This window comes from Phalacrocorax aristotelis, chromosome 1, assembly GCF_949628215.1.
Source record: "Phalacrocorax aristotelis chromosome 1, bGulAri2.1, whole genome shotgun sequence".
Taxonomy (NCBI): Eukaryota; Metazoa; Chordata; class Aves; order Suliformes; family Phalacrocoracidae; genus Phalacrocorax; species Phalacrocorax aristotelis.
The window spans coordinates 11417976-11441122 of NC_134276.1; the positions used below are offsets into that span (position 1 = coordinate 11417976).

Here is a 23147-nt window from a genome sequence, read left to right on the forward strand (position 1 = left end):
AGGCAGCACGCACTATTGTCATAGGGTTGCTGATGGAAGAGGAGGTGTTTGGAGGTCTATGCAGTGTGTGGAAGGGGAATATTGCCCTCTTCAAGAACAAATTTTGTACTGAACTGCAAATTACACCCTTTACAAAATTAACCCAAAATTTATCTTCTGACTAGTAGTGGCTGTTTGCTGATGTGGCATTGTTTGGTGGTTGTTTATCTGTGCTGCGGAAAATGGATCATGAGTGGAGCTCTCACAAGCCAAATAAGCTGGCTTTTTGTTGCTGTTAATGTTTATTGTGATACCCGTCTCTGTGTGAGAAAACAATTTTGTTTCAATCTAGATGTCAGAGGTATCTACAGGAATTCAGAGCTGGTTGGAGATTGCTTTGTGGGCACAAGAGAGGGGGATGTTGATGTTATTTTTGCATGTTATCATTAGAAAATTTTAGAGTTCATTATGGCTACTGTCATCAGTTTCTGTGTGGTGTTCATACGGGTGAAGTTGTAGGCCATTGAAAGCCACCATGAGTGGTTTGTTCTCCCTGCACTCATATTGGCAGCTCGCTTTGTTGGGTAAAGAGGAGTGAGAAGTGACACTGCTGAGAGTTTTTAACCCATTCATTGGAATAAACAAGGTTGATTTTTTTTCTCTTTCCTGTTCCAGTGAAATACATGTTTTTGAGATACTCACATTATCTAGAATTAGTGATGTTGCTACAGTAGTAATGACGGCTGCTGCTTTTAATCGATTTTAGGTGAGCTGAAATCCTTGGCCCCTCTCGACCGAGAGAAAATCCCTGCATACAACTTGGTTGCCCGGGCCACAGATGGCGGTGGCAGGTTTTGCCAATCAGAAATCCATCTTATTTTAGAAGATGTTAATGACAATCCACCAGTGTTTTCATCTGATCACTACACCACATGTGTCTATGAGAATACAGCCACTAAAGCTTTGTTAACAAGAGTCCAAGCCACTGATCCTGATGTCGGTAAGTGAGTAATGCTGTGAACAGTAATTGATGTTCAGGAAAACTCCGTGGGTGGATCGAATTGCAATACAGATTAATTCTTCTATTGCTGCCTTTCCTCATTCTTTCCTCCTTTTGTTTCTGCATCTTCCCCATTTTTCTTTCTTCTGTTTCTTTATATCAAAATGCTCATGGCTGAACTTGGCATAATGGTGTTACAAACAGAAAAGCCTTGCATCAGCCACAGAAGCATGTAGTCTTTTATTGTCTTGATCTGTGATAGCTGTGTTTAGGGGTAAATGATTTTGGGGGTAAATCCTAACTTTCTTCCTCCAGTGGTCTCACCTCTTTTCTTGAGCCATGACTTTGAATACCCATGCCTCTATTTATGCAAATAATATAGTTACATGCCATAGGGACCTATACCTGATTAATCACAGCTTTTCTAGGGTTTTATACTGCTGTAACTCCCATTTGTTCCAGCTGATTACCTTAGTGTAAAACTATTGTTGTACACTGTGAATGTACATTATAAATGTTCTACTTATTTAACTGTGCATTCTTTTAAAGTGTAATAATTTATTATATGAGGACCTTAACCTTGAAATCTGGGCCCAAATATAAATATTTAAAGGGTTTTTTTCACATTACACAGTGGTAAAACCTGCTGAATATCAGGTCTTTTTTTTTTTACTCTCATTCACTTCAGTTGGAATAAATAAATTCCATAGTTTATTTTTTATTCCTCTAGTTTTGGAGGTGTTTTGTAAAAACTGTGGCCTGAGTAGCTTCACATAAAAAGCAGACCTTTCATTGAATGAAAAATTATTTCATGTTAAAATCTTTTATTTTTTTAAGTACAGTACATGCTGGAAGTCTCAGTTGTTACTAAGGTTGATAACATAAGTATACAGGAATCAGTAAAGGAGCAGCAGGCATTCATTAATGTACCTGTAAAGAGCTGCATTTTATGCCCTGGTTGAAAAATCACAATTAAAATTTATGGCACTCTCCTGCAGTGAAAAGCCAGTTATTGGTAGTAAAGTACTAACTGTCTAAAGACCCAATGTTTTTGTTTTCCACTGTTGTCTTAATTGCTATTTTTCTCATAGGTGAGAAGACATTCAAGGAGAGGGGGAGACAGAAAGAATTAGAATAAGAAGTTGTCAATAAAAGTTCCTGCTAGCACCAACTTTACATAATGAGATGGTTAGCAATAAAAAAAAACCCAAAACCCAAACCATCAGCTAATTGCTACATCTTCCTTCTGAAACTAGATAAGTTAAAGGGAGGGATGCATGTGAGGAATGAGAAGGGGATATGTACTTCCTTAATGATTAGACCTGAAAATCAAGCAAGACATTGTATCATATGACAGTGACTCTGGTCTCTAAAATTGGATTTTATATTAATTACTGTAGTCCATACTAAAATCACTGATTCCCTATGGATGCATAATGAATGAGTTCAAGTAGTGTAATGTTCCCATCACAGGGAAAAATGTATTATTGATATTCCTGATGGGCTATGATACTCCTGTAAGGTTTTGTGGAGCGTTATCCTGAAAACATCAGTGGAGTCAGTAATCATCATACAAATAAATTTTTAACATTCAGGAAACATCTTACGATCTGTCTTAGAATTTGCTTGTTCTGCTTTGGGCTTTGGAGAGCCATGTATTGTAAGGATAAGAGTATCAGTATAGAAGCCATTGAAATAAAACTTGAGAGAAGTCAATTTGTGGTCAGCAACTAAGCATAATAAAACATAAAACTGAAAATATTATGGTCAGACACTGTTGGATAATTGAGACAATTTCCAGTTAGCAGGAAAATAATGTTATCTGCTTTGTGCCTTTGATATCTCTTGAAGTTCCTGAGCTCCTAATATCCTGGGAAATTTCAGGACTGGAACATAAATTGGTGTTTAATATATTTGTAATTTGGATACATGCTTAGAAACTAGCTGTACCAGTTAGATACACTGAAGGAGAGATGTGATTTTTCATTACAGTATTCAACAGAAGAAAATAGCTTTTGCTATTTAACTCTAGTAGCATGCAAGTTCATTTCACATAACCTCTACCTGTAGCTAGATGTCTTAAATTAAGTGGTCACCTGAGGGAGAGAAAATAGACATAGGTCCCTTTGTTAAGGCATAGTATTAACTTTAATATAAAACAATTCTTTCTCCTGTCCTGCTTCCACTGGAAATTCTTAATATTTCCACAAGATAATATTACCTACTAACTCACCACCATCAGGCTGGGAAACGTGCAGACTAAGAAATGAAAGAGAAATGCTGGGTTTCCAGGTTTCTTTAGAGAAGTTCACAGGGAGCAGTGGATTTTCCACTTCCCACAGTCTTCAAATCAAAGTGCCAAATGACTCCATTCTGTTCAAATTAAGGCATAAAAAGAGTTGGAGTGAATGCTGAGGTGTAATTATCTGAGCAAACACATCAGACAACTAGAATATCACCCTGTTTCAAAGGAATTACAGTCATGTTAGAGCAGTAACACTGAGCAAAACTACATGGGACGTTGTGGCAAGGATGATATTAAAAAATTGATAAACTTCAAAATAAACCTGCAGCCCAAACCTAAACTGGAGGTGCATACTCATTTCCAGTGTTGATCGTGTTTTCTGCATGCATTCAGTGTTGTGGCCTCGCTCACAGAATACGGGAATGAATGACAGCACAATCTAAGCTCAGCAGTGCTTTAAGTGATGGTTAAATCCTGCCCACTTGCCGCTACTTTGCCTTGCGAATGACCTCCATGCTCAGGCCTGTTTTCGTGATGATTGATGGTATAGGCTACCAGGGACATGTCAAAGCACTTACTGTACTAAATATGAACAGTACATCATCTGTCCTTCTGCAGTCCTCTTCATCACCACTGGGGCACTGGCAGTTCCACACCATCCACATTTGTAGTCAGTTTAGTGATTTCACTGACCTATTGATTTTTTTTCTGGGTTTATGATGATGAGGTTCAAATTTTTCTGAGAATGGGAAGGACCTTATCAGCCAGCCCTGTCTTGCCTGCCACTGCTGCCTTCTAGGCTATGATCAAAGCCACGGCTGGTACGTACTCATGCAGGTTGTCCCCCACTCACTACACAACCAACCTGTTTACATGGACTAGGTTGTCTTGGAGCCCGCACCTTGTATTGCATGCAGCCAGTGTGCAGGAAAACAAAGGCATGTAGGCTTTTATTTGGTTGCAAAGAGTTCCCTGCACTTCACAGACCTCCCTGCTCTGGCCTCAGCTGTCCCTCACCCCCACACCCCTTCTCCAGCCCCAGGGCCCATACAAGTACATTGCATAGGAGACGTGGTGACATACAGCCTGCAAGGAGCCAGGTGGTGCCCAGATTATGGTCTGGCTAGCCAAATCATAGAGTTTCTCAGAAACTCAAATCTGGCTGTTCCAATTCTTCCTTGAAAAGCAGCCACACCCCAAACAGCAAAAGCCCACAACCACTCACTTTCCCAGCCAGGCAGCCTCCTTTGCCAGATGCCCTATTCTTTGACATGGTTTTGTCCATGCCTTCTATTTGTCTCAGTTCACGGTCCAGCAGGAATGTATTCCTGTATTCCCCTGCCCCATTTTTGCGGCACGTGGCCACAATAGCAAAAGAGTCAGGAAGGGCCCTCGTTGTAGGCTGAAGGTGAGGACCACAGGGTTGTGCGTGGTGACAAGTCAGGTGAAATACTTTTGGTGGCCTTGCTGGAAATGTGTCTCCTGGTCTTGTGGATACAGAGGTGTCATGTTGCAGGGGTCACACAGTCACAGAATGGTTGAGGTTGGCTGGGACCTCTGGAAGGTTGTCTTGTCCAACTACCCTGCTCAAGCAGAGCCACCTACAGCAGGTTGTCTAGGTCTGTGTCCAGATGGCTTTTTAATGGCATATGACCTTCTGCAGAAAGTGTAGTTTGGAAAAATATTTTTCCCATACCTAACAGCAGATTTAACAGTATTCAGTAATGCAACCTAGGAAAATAATAGTCAGTGTGCTATTCTATTCAAAGCATTTTCTCACATTTCTGCATAGGATGTCCAGAGTTACAGATGTGTCCCAGCTTCTGCAGGGCTCATAGCCTCACAGCAAAACACAAAATGGTCTGTGTTCAGTTTTTGGCCCCTCAGTATAAGAAGAGCATTGAGTTGCTGGAGTGTGTCCAAAGAAGGGCAACAAAGCTGGTGAAGGGTCTGGAGAGCAGGTCCTATGAGGAGAGGTTGAGGGAACTGGGGTTGTAGATCCAATTCAAGCATTGGAAGAGGCTGCCCAGAGAGGTGGTGGAGTCATCCCTGGAGGTATTTAAAAGACATGTAGATGTGGCATTTCAGGGCATGGTTTAGGAGACATGATATTGTTGGATTGACAGTTGGACTTGATGATCCTAGAGGTCTTTTCCAACCTTAATGATTCTGTGATTTTATGATTCTATGATTTGTGTTTTATGTGGGGAGTTTAAATCAGTCAAGTCTCTAATTGGCCTGGTTCTCAGTGTAGGGGACTCATCATTCACCTCTTCACACAAAGTGGAAGAGCAGCAGCAGAAGGGACTCAGCCCTTCTGAGGAAGCTGTTTGTCCTTCTCACTAGGAGACCTCTGCTCCCTAGCCCCAACCTTCTCCACCAAGAAGTACAAGGGAGCAAACAGAGGCCCTCTGTCTGCCTGGGGAGCAGCTCGGAAATCTGTTGAACTGGGGAAAGAATTGCCATTTTCTTTCAGCTTCTGATGGAAAGTTTTATCTTGGATTTCAAAGAAATGTATGACAAAACGGATACTTTCCCAGCAAGGTTTGGTCTCAATGAGTTTTGATGTTTCAATAAAGACTTGGTTTGTCAAAAAAACCCACCCCACCCAAAACCCTTACCAGGTGCACTCATAAGGCAGGTGCACAGGAAATAAGAAATGTCTTTTCTAGGGAAGAATGGTAATATAACTTCTCCTTTAGGTTTCAGTCAGTTCAGTCTGGAGTGTACCTACCTGCAGGAGGGTAGTGAAGCAAGCATATTACATCTTTTTCTTCTTGTCCTCTCCTTGGGCCAATGAGAAAAAGGAAGAAACCATTAAAACAATAAAATTTAAATATCTATCAGAAATAACGACTGAGGAACATAGCTAGTTCTCTGGGGTTTATCACTTGTTTTTACCAAGTGGCATCAAAGTGCTGGTGAGCAAAGCACAGAAAAAAATCACTTCATTATGTTGTTCAGTGGGTCACCACTTTCTAGAACACGTGCATAGAACTAATGAGTACAGACTTCAACCTTATCAACAGTGGGCTTTGCTCTTGAAGGAATTAGGGCAACTGAGCCTGTTGCACACACAGCTGGGCTTGGAGAGGGTAAAGTGCTGCCAGGTGAGATTGCAGAAGTGTCAGAGAGGAGTGAAAGACAGTCATAACTTGATTAAAGAGCAATTCTCTGAACTATGTATACTGGCAAGAAAGAAAATATTGGAAATGCTGAAGTAGATATTGATTTTGGCATTTGCTGGCAAAGCCAGTATACAGCAAACCTCTACTTTGCATGTTTGTTTATGTTGGGCAGGTCCCTTAAAATGGATCTAGAAACTTTTGAGGCATTCAGGAACTGAAAAAGAAGAAAACAAGGATTGAAACATGAATAATAAGAATAAGAGAGATAATAGGACAGATTTACTAAAATCCAATGGCTAATAGGTAGATAACTTTGGCAATGATGCCAGCACTAGCTGGATGATACATCTGGGTATTGTCTGAATTTCTGTAAAATTAATATCACAAGATACTTTCCAGAGGATGACTTATTCTCTTTAAAACATAAATGGAGCTTCCTATATCTTTACCCACATCTTTGCCTCGCTGACTTTTAAAGTAGTTCAGGGGTTAGTGCACTAAAGCAGGATATGAAGCACCTGAATTATTAATTCCTTTCTCTGCAGCTATTCAAAACAGCAATGCATAAGGGGTTATAGCTGAAGTAGGGGGTCCTTTCCATTGTCACTGAAGCTGTTTTGAAAAAGGATTCAGGAACCAGCCAGAGGGAAAAAACAAAAGACATGAGTGAGCATTGCTCTGCAGCCTGGTGGGTGATTGGCTTCTGGGCTCTTTTCCCCAGGGCTTATTCAATGAAAAGTAATAGTCTATGGCAATGTACCCTTCTACTCCTCCTTCCTGGAAAGATGTCCTTACCGTTAGACTTCTGTTCCATAAGGAGAGCGGGAAGTCAGTGCTCACACATCCCCTGGTGGGCTGGCCAGTCCTGAGGACACCTACAGGTCCAAGTTGACCCAGTGAGTTGTTCAGGAGCAAAAACACAGCTTTTGCCTTCTTAGTAAAGGCAGAAGCACTTCTAGGAAAACAGAGGTGCAGCACATTGGGCCCCTGAAATATTGCCAAATGAAAATAGTAGTCAGGCTCTGTGGAGTTTAGACTTACCTAGTGTTAGAAGGTAAACAAAGTGTTTGGGGATTATGATAGAAAGCTTAGGGTTCTGCCTAAACAAGCCCTACTTCATATTGCTTATTTTGCTTCCCATGCCTAGGCACTCAGGAGACCTAATCCTGTAAGTAATCAGTCTATATGACCAGCTGCAGATAGGTAGTCAGGGGAACTTAGTCACCAACCTCCATTAAAATGAGTATATGTGTATCACGATGACTAAGAGCTAGTCTGCTTTCAGCAAGCAGAAGTCATCAAACCAATCTCATTTCCTTCTGCAACATGCAAAGAGGCCATATAGAAAGAAATATTACGGGTGGTATGGCTTAGGTTTAGTGAGGTTTTTAACATTGTACCACATTATATTTTTATAAGCAAGCTAGGGAAACATGGTCTACATTAAAGTGTTATCAGGTGAGTTTGTAATGACTGTTACACTGGAGCAATAAGAAAGGTCTGTATTGCTAGATGTCAGAAAGCAGAATGGGGCTGCAAGTACCCTAGATAGTGTCAAAGTTGTAGCTGTGGGACTTAACAGTTGGAAAAGTGGCATGGAAAAATACAATGCGAGTCATCAAGAAAAATGTGAAATCCTGAGTTCAGATAAGAATAACCAAGTGCACCAGTATTGTCTGGGTAATGACTAACTGGGCAGCAGAACTGCAGAGAAGCAGCTATATTATGGTGAATCAAAGGCTGAATGTATGCTTACACTTTCATACTGGTGTGAAAAGGCAAATACTGTAATGTGATGGGTAAACAAGGGTAATGCTGGAAAGCAGAAGTAGTTCTTTCTCTTTACTTGGTGTTGGCAAATCCTGACCTGAAAGGCTGTCTTAAGTTTCTGGTACAGCACTTCCAGGAAGATGTGGGCTACCTGGAGATTTACAAGAAAGGTCACAGGTCTAGAAAATGTGTGCTACTAGGAAATATTAAAACAGTTGAGAGGGAACAGAGAACTGAGATGATAAAGTATAACAGTCTTCAGATATCAGACAGGTAGCTCTGAGGAAGGAAGTCAACCTTTGTTCTTTTCTTTCCCCTCATCTTTTATTATTTTTATTCAATCCCAGCAAAAAGTCAGAACAAGATTTTTAGTTGTAAGAAAAGTGAGGCATTGGTGTATGTTATACAAGGAGGTTATGCAAGTTCACGATCAAAGGATAGGCCTGTATTTGGAGATAAATTGCATCCATCCTTTCTTTGTGCAGGGATAAATTGGATGACCTCACAAGAATCCTGCTATCTTTACACTCCACAATTTCTATTAATTTGTTTACTTTTTGAGATTTCCAAGACATTGTTAACAACATGGAGGCAAAGAACTAGACAAGGGGAATTGTACCTCTTGAATTATGTGGACTGAATAAGCTCTGTATTTAAACTGGATCAACTGAGACATATATATATATGTGTATGTGTGTCTGTGTGGTTTTATATATATACATACATACGTGCATATATTTTTATCTATATCTCTCTCTACATGTGCATTCCATTGCTTCAGGCTACGTTGCCCAATGTTGTCAGATACAGTGTGTAACCCTAAATCAAGTGTATCCGAAATGGCCTCCCCCACTTCAGAAAAGTAATCAAGCTTATGGCTGATCAGTATGAGGAAGTGAATCACTCAGGAGCACTGATGGAAACAAGTATTGATATCAAGTCATGTAAGTCAGTACCCTGGTCTATGTAAATCTCTGCTAGAAAAGAGAGGGGGAGTCAGCCAACCATCCAGATCTTATCTTCCCACCAAAAAAGACAACACCCGACCCCGCTGAAACAGAAAGCAGGGTTTTAGACACCCATGGAATGTATCATACTGTTAAAAGCTTATTTCTGCCATTTCTGTCCAGTATTTCCCTTCAGTAAGGGGTTGGTTTTCTTCATCTCTGTCCCTTGTAGCCCTGCTTTCATCCCATGGTACCATGACTCCACTGGAGCACTGGTGTGAGTAAAGGCCATTGGGGTAAAGACTATCGTTTCCCCACAGAAAAGGGACAAAGCAGTGAAAGCCTGTTTCAGTAGTGGTGTTGTGAATTGAACTTGGCCAGCTTCTCTGCTTATGTTCTAAAATTCACTGTCTTTCCCATGGGGCTGTATATTCTACAGTTCAGCAAGGTACTTCTGGCAAAATTTTTCTCTTTCACCCCAAAAGGATGGAGTACAGTGTTATATAATCTAGTTTAGTATTCATCTTTTGTCTTGCTTGCTGTTAATGAAGTTGTAGACTTTTAACTTCCAGTAATTAGTGTTGAGGTTAAAGTTTGAGTAATTGGGAAAGGCCATAGGTACATGCTGGTGTTAATAGTCACACCATGAAACACAGAGGCACAATAATCAGATACCATGCTTGCAAATCACTGCTAATTGATAAATAATTTTTTTCACAACCCTCTTTCTGGACAGCTTTCTGTTTTACTTCTTGTTTGTTTATTTTTAATGCTTGCCATTATTTTTCCTTCTGTAGGTTTTCAAAATGAAAATGAGCAGATGACAAAGTTAAGCATCATTTTCCAGAGATAAACAAGAATGAGTGGGCTGGCTATACATGGGGAAACACATTGAATAATGAGTTCAGGGTGGCAGGTGAAAATAGAAAAGAGAAACACACTATGAATGGTCTTTAATATGTGTAAATTTTAGTTTGTGTGTAATGCAGTCGGCAGGTAGTGCGCACTGCAGAAACTCTCTGTCGTATGGGGATTGTGCCTGTTGCTCAGCCTTTTAGTTGGTGTTAGTCTGGATCAAACCATGTTGAAACTCCACCATTTTCGATTGAGCTGCACATCGGTCCCATAGTGTTCAGTTTTGGGCCCCTGACTACAAGAAAGACATTGAGGTGCTGGAGCGTGTCCAAAGGAGGGCAATGAAGCTGGTGAAGGGTCTAGAGAGCAAGTCTTCTGAGGAGCAGCTGAGGGAGCTGGGGTTGTTTAGCCTGGAGAAAAGGAGGCTGAGGGGAGACGTTACTGCTCTCTACAACTACCTGAAAGGAGGTTGTAGCAAGGTGGGTGTCGGTCTCCCAAGTAACAAGCAACAGGACGAAAGGAAATTGCCTCAAGTTGTGCCGGGGGTGGGGTTAGATTGGGTGTTAGGCAAATTTTTTTCACTGAAAGGGTTGTGAAGCATTGGAACAGGCTGCCCATGGAAGTAGTTGAGTCACCACCCTGGAGGTATTTAAAAGACTTGTAGATGTGATGCTTAGGGACATGGTTTAGTGGTGGACTTGGCAGTGCTTGGTTAATGGTTGGAATCGATGATCTTAAATGTTCTTTCCAACCTAAATGGTTCTATGATTCTATGAGTTAGATAAGGAGGAATTGGATAGTCCTGATTTAGAAAGAGAAGTTATTTCCCTGGTGCTATTTAAAGTAGTAATGACATAAAAGATGTCATTACATGACACTCAGTGCATGCCCCTTTGTTTTAATACAGAAGAAAACAAGAAAAAACCCTGTGTGAAGGATGGCATTTGAGGTACTAGACAGCTGCATGTTGTACAAGCTCTTCATATCAGAGATTTGGCAAAGGGCAATATTCCATCATATGCTAATACAAGTCTAAATAGAAAATGTGCTTGCTTATTCCTTTATTAAAAAAGTGTACTGCAATCCTTTTATAGTAATAGTAATTCCTGTAAAGCTTTCCATGTTCAAATAGCTTATGTTTGTGATTGGCACCTTAGAAATCTGAGAAGTTTAAGTGAGTAAGTGAACAGACACAACACAGTTTTCAAGCATTAATCCCCCAACAGCTGTGGGCAAGCAGTGTGGGAGGATTGCTGTCTTTACCAGTGCAGGAACCATGGTGTTGGAGCAGTTGTTTCCTTTCCACAGAAAATATCTCCTTTATAGTCACAGCCATTGCCTCCACAGCAGGGATGCCATTGACACACACTGGTAGATGCTTCTCTCTCATGCTACCAGCAGATGGTAGCCCCTGGACTAAAGCAGTCTGAATTTCAGTAGAAATAACTTCCTACTTCACCTTTGCTTCATGCCCATTTTGTTTCCAGCCTTGGGTGAGGAAGCTGAGTGGAAACAACTATTGATATAACACAACACTTTCTTGAAAGTGCTGGTGCTGCCACAGCTTTTAATTGAATTTATTTTTCTCCCAAGAAGCAAGAATTAAGCCCCACAATACACTGGAGAAGGTCAGCAGTCAGCTGAGATCTGCCTCTGTATTTCTCCTTCTGTTCTGCCTCTGCATTCAGGTGAAAGCTGCCAAGGGTTTGTATCTGTGAGTGTCCCAGCTCAGGTCCTCTGCCCTGATCTTCTGTCCGTCCTTGCATAAAATGGCATTTTCACCTGTAAGAGCTTTTCCTCCAGGTCCCATGGGAAAAATAAGACCATTTTAATCATAAAACCAGTCTGGTACAAGATAACCCACGTCCACGGAACTTCTATATTGTTTTCCAGGAAGGAAAAATAAAAGCACTTGCCTTCAAGAAGCGACTCTCTTAATTTCTGCCTAAAAATCCCTTATATTAGGGTTATCAACCAGAACAATATAAACGGTATCTGAACTCTCTCCACTGTAGAATCACTAGCACTCACTTGTCCAAAAACTTTATTTATATTTTGTTAATTAATGGACATCACCTTTAGGAAGTAGAATACAATGAGAGTGGTCTGGTTATGTATCAATCAGATTGCAGTCACTGGAGTTATCACTTCCTGTATGTAAACTCACCCTATGTGGTTTCACATGCACCATATTCTGTCTCTCCCCACTGCCCCTTGCAAGATACTTTTGCTGAAGTTTTGGGGTGTTTCAAGACACAAGCCATGGGTAGGCCATCTCCCTTCTGTCTATCTGTGCTTTGAAGACATCTGAGTCTTCTGTCTTGTGCCGAGGTATGCGCAGTGAGTATCAAATAGGGTTTTTGTGCCAGAGAAAAACCCAGACCAGACTAAGGCTCTTCTGCAGTCACAAACACATATGCGTGGAAGGTGTGTGTTAAGGTCCCTGCTTCAGAGAAGCATTTAATTCTATGTATAAACTGGCAGACATAAGAGAGCCTGTACAGAATACTAAGTAGCTTTACAGTTAAAACTCATGTGTAGTTTGGGTGTTCAACTGCATGCTCTGAATCAGGCAAAATCCCCTTTCCAGCATCCCCAGGGATCAGCTGTAATTAGCAGCTCATTAATTGCTCTGGTCAGGTCTGTCCCTTTTTGTAAGCAGAAGTTCAGGGAGGATTTCTAGAAGAAGATGATCCTCCCCCCCTGGAAATGCAGACACACCTCAAGCCATTCAGACCCTCAAAACCTTCCACTTTCCAGACTTTACTCCTTTTTCACATTTGTCAGTTTGCTTGATTGTCAGCTGACAGAGCATTTGGATGCACGTATAAAGACGCTAAGTGAAGAAGTGAGCATGGTCTCCAGCAGGTTGTAGGATATTCAGAGTCTAGGTGTTTCAACATATGAAAGAGTCTCTGACTAGTTCATGGGCTGAGCTGAGTTCCTCATCTGTAGGACAAGAGTCTCGTTCTCGGCTGCCTTGCCTGTTTTGCTGAAGGAGGGCCTCTGTATTTTTCACATTTGAGATGCCATGGTGAATAGAGAGGTCCTGCTGTGATTTTAAAAAAAAAAAAACCCGATTCATTGCAATATTGCCATTTAGAATTTTCCGTATTTTGAAGACATTTGAATGTTTGAATGTACTCTGGTGTCTCAAGCACAACATAAAAACTTTATTCCCTGAAGAGGCCAAATAGTAATTCCTAATGTTCTCCAAGTATGGTCTGAGACTTTGTAGTTGATCAAGCTTTTATGTGCGTGTGATTGAGGAAAGAGTCTCCCAGCTCCCCCTTGTGTGGATGCTCTACTGCTGCTACGTCAAGCAGAAAACAACTGTGATTTGTGCTGCTTTTGATCAGACATTTCTACAATGCTTTGCTGCTGGAAAGCAGAATAATACTGTCACAAATTCTAAGTTAACAAAATATGCCTGGAAGGGATTGGTAGCTCTTGTTCGTCTGATTAATGTCAGGCTTGTAGAGTCTGTTCTCCAGCAAAAAGGGCAGCAAATGCTCAAGTGAGAGATGTTAAAAACAGACTCTCCATTTTAGTGGATCTTTGTGTTTTAGTTATAACCTCTTAGTGAAGCACCCAGGACCAAATCACAAAATCAGCCAGCATCAAGGGAGTTGAATTAGGTTGTTTCTGTGTTCAGTTTTAATTAGATTTGAAATGGCTATCCCACTGTAGTGCAGCAAGCAACCAAGTCAGTACCTTCCCCTCAGGCCTTATTACTGACAACAACCCTAGCATAGATCTGCCTATTCAGCAGCCAAGTGGATAGGTGTTATGTATTGGGAAATACAGGCAGGACTTGAAAAACAGGATATCTTTCATACAACTCAATTTTTGCTCTCAAACTGGGGGAGTGGGGCACTTCCCTTTCTAAATGTCCGTATTCTGGCAGGAGTTCCTTGATTCAGCTTTTGTCTAACAGGTATCGTCTTATGATAATATTTTGCTGCACAGCAGTGGAATCAAGGCAGCACTGGTAGCAAGTACATTCTGTGCCACCTGATGTATTTTTATGGGTTTATTTTTCCCTTATGTACATTTCTGTTCCTTCAAGATGTGCTCTGAGACATTTCCAATTTCAGCATTCTGCCAGTCTCATCTAATTCAATTGTAAGCTTTTCTGGGCAAGGACCATATCTGGATTCTGCTTTCAAGTTTCATTACACAGCAGTTCTGCAAAGTAATCTTTTAAAAAAAGTATCATGATGAGGGAAGGAACTTAACTTATCCCCAGGGATTTAACATGTGAGAAGAGCGTGTCCTGATCTCCCAAACTTTCAGCCATACTGTACCCACAGCCACTCCTACCTCCATGTGCTCCACCCCCATTGGAAGTGATCAGTGTGACAGCAGATTTTGCTTAGGGTTTCCATTATATGGGAAGAGGTTGTTGTTTTCTTTATTTCGCTTTATCATTTTCACATTTGCTTCTCTTTCAGGTGTGAACAGAAAGGTTACCTATTCCCTGGCAGACTCTGCAGATGGTTACTTCTCAGTTGACCGGTCATCAGGAATCATTATTTTGGAGCATCCACTTGATAGAGAGCTTCAGTCTTCCTATAACATCAGTGTAAAGGCCTCAGATCAGAGCATTGTGCTGACCTTGTCCTCGTTTGCCACTGTTACCATTACGGTGCTAGACATTAATGACAACCCCCCTGTGTTCGAAAGAAGAGATTATCTTGTTACAGTACCTGAAGACACCTCACCTGGCACTGAGGTCCTTTCTGTTTTTGCTACAAGCCAAGACATTGGTACTAATGCTGAGATTGCCTACCTCATCAGATCAGGGAATGAGAAAGGGAAGTTCCGGATTAACTCAAAAACAGGTTTGTAAAGTGGCTCTTACTTATAATGCAAAATGAAAGCATCAGAAAAACATAAATGCTTTGGGGAAGGCTCTTGGACCAAAAAATTTCCAAGAACAGAGACTCAGAGCTTGTCAATGTGGAATTAGTTGCACAGTTAAAAACCAATTTCTTCTGTGCTTCCTGTAGTGGATCCCCTTATTCTCATAACATTCAGGATGACCAGTACAAATCTGCCACCAGAGCTTCAGAGCAAAGCAATCTTGATTTTGAAAGCTGAAGGTAACACTTGTTTGAATGCAGCTGTAATAACCAGTAACCTGGAAAATATCAAAATGATGCATTGTGTCATTTATATTACTGTGTGCGAAAATCTCTCTCCACTCTGTGGAGGCCACTGCCTTACACGTAAGGGACTTAACATAATTGTGTGTTGTCTCTTATCTTCATAATGTTGATTAGTGCTAACAAAATTTAAACATAAATACGCCTAGACAGAGATACTTAACTTCACATTTGACAATGAAGCCAAGGAGATAAATCAATAAAAACCCATAATGAAGCTTAATCACACAGGGAAAAAAAAACCCACTATTTATTATTCATTAATGTGTGACAGCTCCATTATTATCGGTTTAGAGGCAGGAGCTCAGTTTCCAGACAGCCGGGTGCTGATGTAGCATGCCTGATCAGGGCTTGAAAAATAATGTCCTTCACATCATTTATCAGTGGGAACTCTCTGCTAGCCACTTGGAAGTTTCTCTTCAGGGCTCCTGCTTCCAGCAAGTCATGCTGAAAGGTAGGATTCATTTGGAGAGAGCCCAGACGAGATTAAGAAGAATGATCCGATGTCTGTAAAGTGAGGCTTACCAGGAAAGACTGAAGGAATGGAGGCTATTTAAGCTGGAAAAGAGAAGACATGCTGTTAGTATTCAAGCCTGTAAGAGGTACCTACAAAGAGGAGGGGAATACACTGTCCTCCATGCCTACTCATGAGAAAAGAAATTGTAAATAGGCTTACATTGCATTTGGATTATTTCAGTTAAAAGAGAAGAAATTCTTAACTGGAATGATTATTAAGTACTGAAATACATTTCCGAAGAAGGTTATGAAACTGATGTTGTTGGAGGTTTATGAAAATATTAGAGATGAGTACTTTCAAGAATGATCAGGTTTAGCTGACCTGTGTTGGGCAGCAGTTGGACTAAATGACCTTTAAGCCCTGTACATGCCTGCTCCTGTTGGGTCTATATTGAAAAGGATTTGGCTTGTTAAGAATAAGGATTTGCTTTTAAGTCTTTCCTGCCATGCCCAGTATTACCTCTTTCAAGGCTTCACTAGTAATCTGTCCACATGCCACTCCCCCCTCCATGTTAAGGTTATGGTTAGATGGAAAACAAGTGAAGGGCTTGCATAAAAATCATTTATATTCTAGAGGGGATGTGGGTACATGAAGTGAGTCAAGTTACAGAGAATCTTAGTTTTGGTGTATGGTGAGGAAACACGAAATTTATAAACCTAGCTGAGTGAGGAATTCACTCTTTAATCCCATAAATGATAGAAATCTGATTTCTCAAAGGAATTCATACCCCATTCATTTGTATTTAATTCATGAGAAGTTAATTACGTGGGAGCGAATTTCTGTTGACTTGTCAAGGCTGATTTCCAGAGTCAGCATCCAGTTCTCCCAGCCTCTGTGCATAAGCCCAGGGAAATGGATGGATATAACCCCCACTTCTGGGTCTACAATATAATAAAAGCTATTTTCATGAGAAACCATTCATTGTTTCATGCCTTGTGAAGGTCCTTTCTGCAGAGGCAACCCAAGTGCAATTGCCATCATTCTTTAATCAAGCAACAGCAGTAGAAACCTGACCAAATATTTTTACTGGGCTGGGCAATGTTACAGTTAGAACAACATATATTGTATATGTGCCATGGTAATAAACAGCATGCTGTACTACTGTACTGTTTACTACAGTCAGATCCCTTAGTCCATAGCATTGTTTGTTTTTCACTGGCTGTTGAAATTCCCTCCCTTGCTTCAAAGGAGCGATTTCCATTTTTGAAGCTTTGGATTATGAATCGTGTAAGGATTTCTACTTAGTAGTGGAAGCAAAAGATGGAGGTACTCCAGCCCTGAGTGCTGTTACGACTGTGAACGTAAATGTGACAGATGTTAATGACAATGCACCGAAATTCAGCCAGGTGGTCTACAGTGCAGTCATCAGCGAGGACGCTGCCATCGGTGATTCGGTGATAATGGTGAGTGAGGCTGAGCGGCCTTTAGGCGGGATGAAGTCCTCTGCCACATGACCTTTAATAAAATATTGCTGCACTGGTTAATAATGATAACTACTGCATCTTGAATAACCCAAACTGTTCTCTAGCCAATACTCTGCCTCTGCTACTGCTTTCCAGGCTGCTGCCAATTTCCCCTCAAAAGAAAGGAGTAGTAGTAGTGACTGTTTCTTTTTAACCCTGAGATGCTGTCAGAGCAGTGGTGTGTTTAATGCACTGCATTCCATGAACCCCCTAAAAACAGGTGGGTTTTATTGGAAAGGCAGAATTCAACTTTTCAGTGAAATACATAGTATTTGTGTAGTCTGGCATGCAGTGTGCCATACCCAAACCTCACAATACTCTCATCTTGGAACTTGTGGATCCAGAAAGAAAGTGTTATATGGAATATTAAGATTAAAATATTGTGTATATTTTAAGGCTAGAATTTTGAAGAGGTCCAAGGGGAGCCCCCTATCAAAAACTGGTTGGCCTGATGCTCAGCTTGATGCTGTAGAGCTGTGCAGAGGTGTATCTAGTCTGATGGAATATAAAGTCTTACTTTTTGGGGTGTTGAGCAATTAATGTATCATACAGATGGCTTAATATTTGTTTTGCTAATTTTTACTCTTCTTTCAAAAAAGTTGATAGCAGAAGATCTGGACAGTCCTTCCAATGGCCAGATTCATTTTTCCATAGTGAATGGGGATCGAGACAATGAATTTTCAGTTGATCCTGTTTTGGGACTCGTGAAGGTTAAAAAGAAATTGGATAGAGAAAGGGTAAGACATGTGGGACTCCTTAACTTACAATAACTTACGATGTGTATTGATCTCAACTCTGCTGCTAGCTTGTTTTGAAGAAGTTTCTTTTATACTCTGCGAAGATCAGCCTAAGATGCTCCAACAGGTCTTTCTAATGTTCCACTTCCTCCCACTCCAATCCTATTTGCAATCCTATCTACAAGCCAACTGCTCTGCTAGCATTCCCATCCTTTACCAACACAGCAGCTGAGGCCAGATCAGGGGAAAAAAGCAGCCCTGGATTTCTTCTGCAGTGCCACCAGCAGCTGTGGCTGTGTTAATGAGCTGCCTCCTCTCTCCTGAGTGTGCAAGCACACACATGCAGCAGTGTGTGCAACGGAGTGATTACAACACACTACAGATCGTGGCACCAAGTACCGAACTGAGACCTCAGCCGTTAATTAGCGCTATGCAAAACATGTCACTGGGGAGGTGATGTTATGAAGTGGCCAGGCTGTACCAAAAGTGAAAGAGTGCTTCATTAAACAGGTTCTGCGGCTTTGTTTGCTCACTAGATTATTCATTCAGGGTGATTTATCACCATTTTGCCATAGCTAGCAATTAGCAGCTTTTGGAAAAAAAAAAAACAAAACAAACAAATGCAGTTGCCTGCGCTACTAGCAGGGCATGAGAGTGCTACATGCCTTCAAAAGTCTTGCAACACAAAGAAATCCATGCCTTCTGCCTCTGAGAAACGCATCCATGAAACTGGGGAAGCTGATTGCTATCCTCAGAATATAGGCTCAGCTGGAAAAGCTCTCTACTGGAGGCAGTGCTACTGCTTAAAACAGTGGCAAATATCCTTTCTGTATTATCACAAAGGCAGGACTAAATTGTCAATGTTTGGTGGCAGAATTACTTCACCACAGACTATCAAGGACAGGGAAGTAACAATGGCTGTGCACGTTACAAATTTACTGTAATATATTTCTCCTAATTGGCACTGGCTTAATCTCATAATATGATTTTATTTAGTTTCTGAAGTGTACTCATGTACATCTGCATTCAGACACACACATTCACCCTCATTGGCATGTGCATGTTTAATGCCAGCGCTGTTAGATCTGCATTTTCCCAGGTTTTACTTGGTTAAAATAAGCTGTGATATTGTCTTTTTCTGTGCTCCCTTGGCCCATTTCCTAGACACAGGCGTTTCTGACCCCTTCAGGGAAAATGATACATGATGCCCCATCTGCCGTAGATCCCCAAAGGCAGTGCTGACTCCCAGGTTTCACTGGTTTAAGGAAACTCACTTCCAGAGCTATAATCACGTAGAAACCCTGACTTTTGCTACCTACCATTCTGGGATACATGGAAATGAAAGCAAGCATGCACAAAATTTGGGAAAGACCACACAAAACTCTCAGTCTTGATTTTAGCTAGCAGTAGTAATTACACCTCAAAAGTGGAAAAAAAAAAGATTCATTCTCTGCCTCAGTTTCTTGACTTCCCATAGTTCAGAATTCTTCCCTCCTGCTCTGCCACTATAATCCTACCAAATCGCAGTCTTTGTCTTCTGTACAACCCCTCCTAAAAACTCTTACCTTTTCCTCTAGCTTGGTCTGTCATCTCAGAAGAGGCCCCTTGTTTCATATACTTAGGCTGTACTCCTCCCTCATACCCAAATGGCTTTTATTTTTCAAATCATAGAAGAGAATCATAGAATCATAGAATCATTAAGGCTGGAAAAGGCATCTAGGATCATCAAGTCCAACCATCAACGCAACACTACCATGTCTCCTAAACCATACCCTGAAGTGCCACGTTTACACGTCTTCTAAATAACTCCACAGATGGTGACTCCACCACCTCTCTGAGCAACCTCTTCCAATGCCTGACCACTCTTTCAGTAAAGAATTTTTTCCTAATATCCAATTTAAACCTCCCCTGATACAGCCTGAAGACATTTCCTCTCATCCTATTGCTATTGACCCGGGAGAAAAGACCAACACCTGCCTCGCTACAACCTCCTTTCAGGTAGTTGTAGAGAGTGATAAGGTCTCCTCTCAGCCTCCTTTTCTCCAGGCCAAACAACACCAGTTCCCTCAACATCTCTACATAAGACTTGTTCTCTAGACCCTTTACCAGCCTCGTTGCCCTTCTCTGGACATGCTCCAGCACCTCCATGTCCTTCTTGTTCTGAGAGGCCCAAAACTGAACACAGGATTCAAGGTGCGGCCTCACCAGTGCCGAGTACAGGGGCACCATCACATCCCTGCTCCTGCTGGCCACACTATTCCTGATACAAGCCAGGATGCCGTTGGCCTTCTTGGCCACCTGGGCACACTGCTGGCTCATGTTCAGCCAGTGAACCAACACTCCCTGCTCCTTCTCCACCCAGCAGCTCTCCAGCCACTCTTCCCCAAGCCTGTAGCGCTGCATGGGGTTGTTGTGACCCAAGTGCAGGACCCAGCACTTGGCCTTGTTAAACCTCATACAGTTGACCTTGGCCCATCCATCCATCCTGTCCAAGTCCCTCTGCAGATCCAAATGGCTTTGGATTTCCTCTGACCCCAAAAAAGCACTTTTAACATTACATCGTTCCCTTCTGCAGGAGCATGTTTTTCCTCTTTCCAGCCCCACACCAAGGGGTTGCAGCGGGGTGTTTTATCTGGCACACATTTGGCCCTTTGCTCGCTCCCCCGTAGAAGGATTCACGGGCAGACATGTCAGCAGCTCTCCATGAGAAGCATGACGCGATATACAGTGAAGAGCAGTTGTAAGACGTAAGAAGGCTGACATAAAGATGCAGTTCATAAAACTAAACTGTCATCCATAAGCTGTGTATAGACAGAGCTTTTGCAAATTGTCACATACACTCACACCTCATGCATGGGCACATATGTGCGTAGAGGGCCCATGGGTGATGCACTGAACTGCCCACACCATGCTGAGTAGTTTGTGGCTGTTGCAAGCAAGTATGCTCAAAAAACCCATATCTTTTACTGAATGGTGGATAATATTGTGTTGCTACAGAGACTGTGTTGTCCCTAATAGTCCCACATGTTTTCCAGTGTTTTTAAGCCAACTGTCAGTTAGCTTTTTCCTTGTTCTCCATCATCATGTTAGAAACACTGTGTGTCAAACTGAGGTTGGTTTTAATAAGTAATTTATATAATATCCTGGAATCCAACCATAAGATAAATAGAATCAGGTCACGTATCCCAGCTGACACCTAGGAGAGATGAAAATGTAAGCTACAGTAGTAATGACTGAGTTTGGGTGTCATCCGTTGTTTATTTTTTGTCTGCTCCTTTGTTTCAGGAATGCATCTTCCGCTAACAGTTATTTTGATACAGTGAAGCTGTTATATTTTTTGGTAGTCTTATAAAACAGAAGTTGCAACACAGTGTGGCAATAAACCGGATAATGTTATACTAAGGGCAGGGAAAGCAATGAGGCCAAACAGCTTTCCTTAGAATATGCTAGGCGGTGCATTGGGTGTAAAGAGCATGAGTTAAAATTTAGGCCCGCTTTCATGATGATTTAATGTTTTCACCTTTTTACAGATATCTGGTTATTCATTAATTATCCAGGCAAGAGACAGCGGCAGCCCTCCTTTGTCTTCATCTGTGACGGTCAACGTGGACATTTCTGACGTGAACGATAATAGCCCTGTATTTACTCCAGCTAACTATACAGCTGTAATTCAAGTAAGTTTACCCTGCACATCCAAAACTTCTCTGACTTTAAAATTACAAAAGCATTTGGTGTCAGTTAAGTAGCTTCTGATGGTTTACCTGCCAAAGATGTATCCAGTGATCTTATTTAAAGGAAAGTATAAGTGCATCTTTCTTAACTCTTCGGTAAGGGTCTGTTTGGTGAGGATCTTTAACCTTAGCATCTGTCACACATTTTACTGTTCACCCCTGTTGTGCCAGAAATTGTACTCTGGCCTCAAAAAGTCTGAACTGGGATGAGTTTGCACTTCTTTGCACCTTGCTCAGGGTGTGAGTCGTAGTGGTTAGTCAGTCCTGATCAGACACAGTACCAGACAGAGCTCATCAGTCTCTGGAGATGTGGTGGCACCTCCATCTCTGCAACCAGTCCATGAAGTGTAAGAGGTGCCAGATAAACACTGTTTGTGAAATGCTGTCTTGGGCAAAGAGCATTGTGTTGAATATTCTCAATAGCAGTATGCGGTGTTTCAGGATTGTGACATATATAATTTTAATCCTTTTCTTTATATGCTGTGTATATGTGTAAAGGAAAATAAGCCAGTGGGCACAAGCATTTTGCAGCTGGTAGTGACAGACAAAGACTCTTTTCACAATGGCCCTCCTTTTACCTTCACCATCCTCACTGGCAATGAAGAGGAGGAGTTTACGCTGGACCCTCACGGTGTCTTGAGATCTGCAGTCATCTTCAAGCACATGGTTGCAACCGAATATGTGCTCTGCGTGCAGGTATGGCTTGATTTTTGCATCTGCACGGAAACAAAAACCCTCATAGTCTTAGGTCATCTGTACATTACTTATATGGGTTGGGTTTAATTGACTGTATTCTATGAGTAAATACCACTCATTCCAGTTTACAAGTGCACAATATGGTATATTTCCTTTGATGTCCTTAAGCTTAATTTCATATAAATATAAATAGGTAGCCAGCCACCCTTCCAATTTCCTCTGCATGAAATGGATTTTCTGAGCAGCGGCCGTTATGATTTAAGATTTTAATCTTTTTTTCTGTAGCTAAGCGAGGAAAATAAGCAAAAATGCATTATGTACATATAAATACACCACAGAACAAGTGACAGGAAAATATTGTTCTAGGGAGGAAAATCACTTCTGCTTTTAAGTCATAAATTTAATCATAAATTTTTGGAAGCCTACCAAGAATTCATGAAATCACATTTCCAAGGTCAACTTAACTTTTAAAGAATGTGAAAATAAGACACACAATAGAAGTCCAGCTCATAGAGTCATTGTTGAGGAACTTTGTAACCAGGGTAATTTTGACTACAAAAAAACATAAATCCAAAAGGAATTTGTCCACGTTTCTCAGGCCTGCCAGAGAAAATGTAGTAGGGTTCAGTAAATATGCAAGTCTAGGGAATGTACTACACCTCTTCACTGAAACAGGACATGGTCCTCTAATCCAAGTCTGAAATGCAGGCTTCCTCCACTTGCTTTACCGGGGTTGATTTCTCTAAATACAACCTGTCTGCTCCTTTACAAGCACACTTAATGCTGTTCATAGCAGTAGCATCCTCAGTTAGTTGTAATTCAAAAAATATAAACTCTGATGCTAATAGACAGTTCAAGTAAAAATAATATTTTGCAAGTTTGCTATTTAATATTCCTGCAACACATTTTTT

The 23147-nt window shown here is 41.3% G+C and overlaps 1 protein-coding gene across 1 annotated transcript in view; it reads left to right on the forward strand.

Annotated features, from left to right (window-relative positions):
* FAT3 (FAT atypical cadherin 3) overlaps nucleotides 1-23147 on the forward strand; it is a 362856-nt gene that overhangs the window by 292454 nt on the left and 47255 nt on the right. The window contains exons 13-18 of the mRNA XM_075081104.1: nucleotides 746-979; nucleotides 14379-14768; nucleotides 16798-17012; nucleotides 17672-17809; nucleotides 21340-21483; nucleotides 22039-22236. Coding sequence (XP_074937205.1) covers nucleotides 746-979; nucleotides 14379-14768; nucleotides 16798-17012; nucleotides 17672-17809; nucleotides 21340-21483; nucleotides 22039-22236 — 1319 coding nt within the window. The remainder of the gene's footprint in view (nucleotides 1-745; nucleotides 980-14378; nucleotides 14769-16797; nucleotides 17013-17671; nucleotides 17810-21339; nucleotides 21484-22038; nucleotides 22237-23147) is intronic.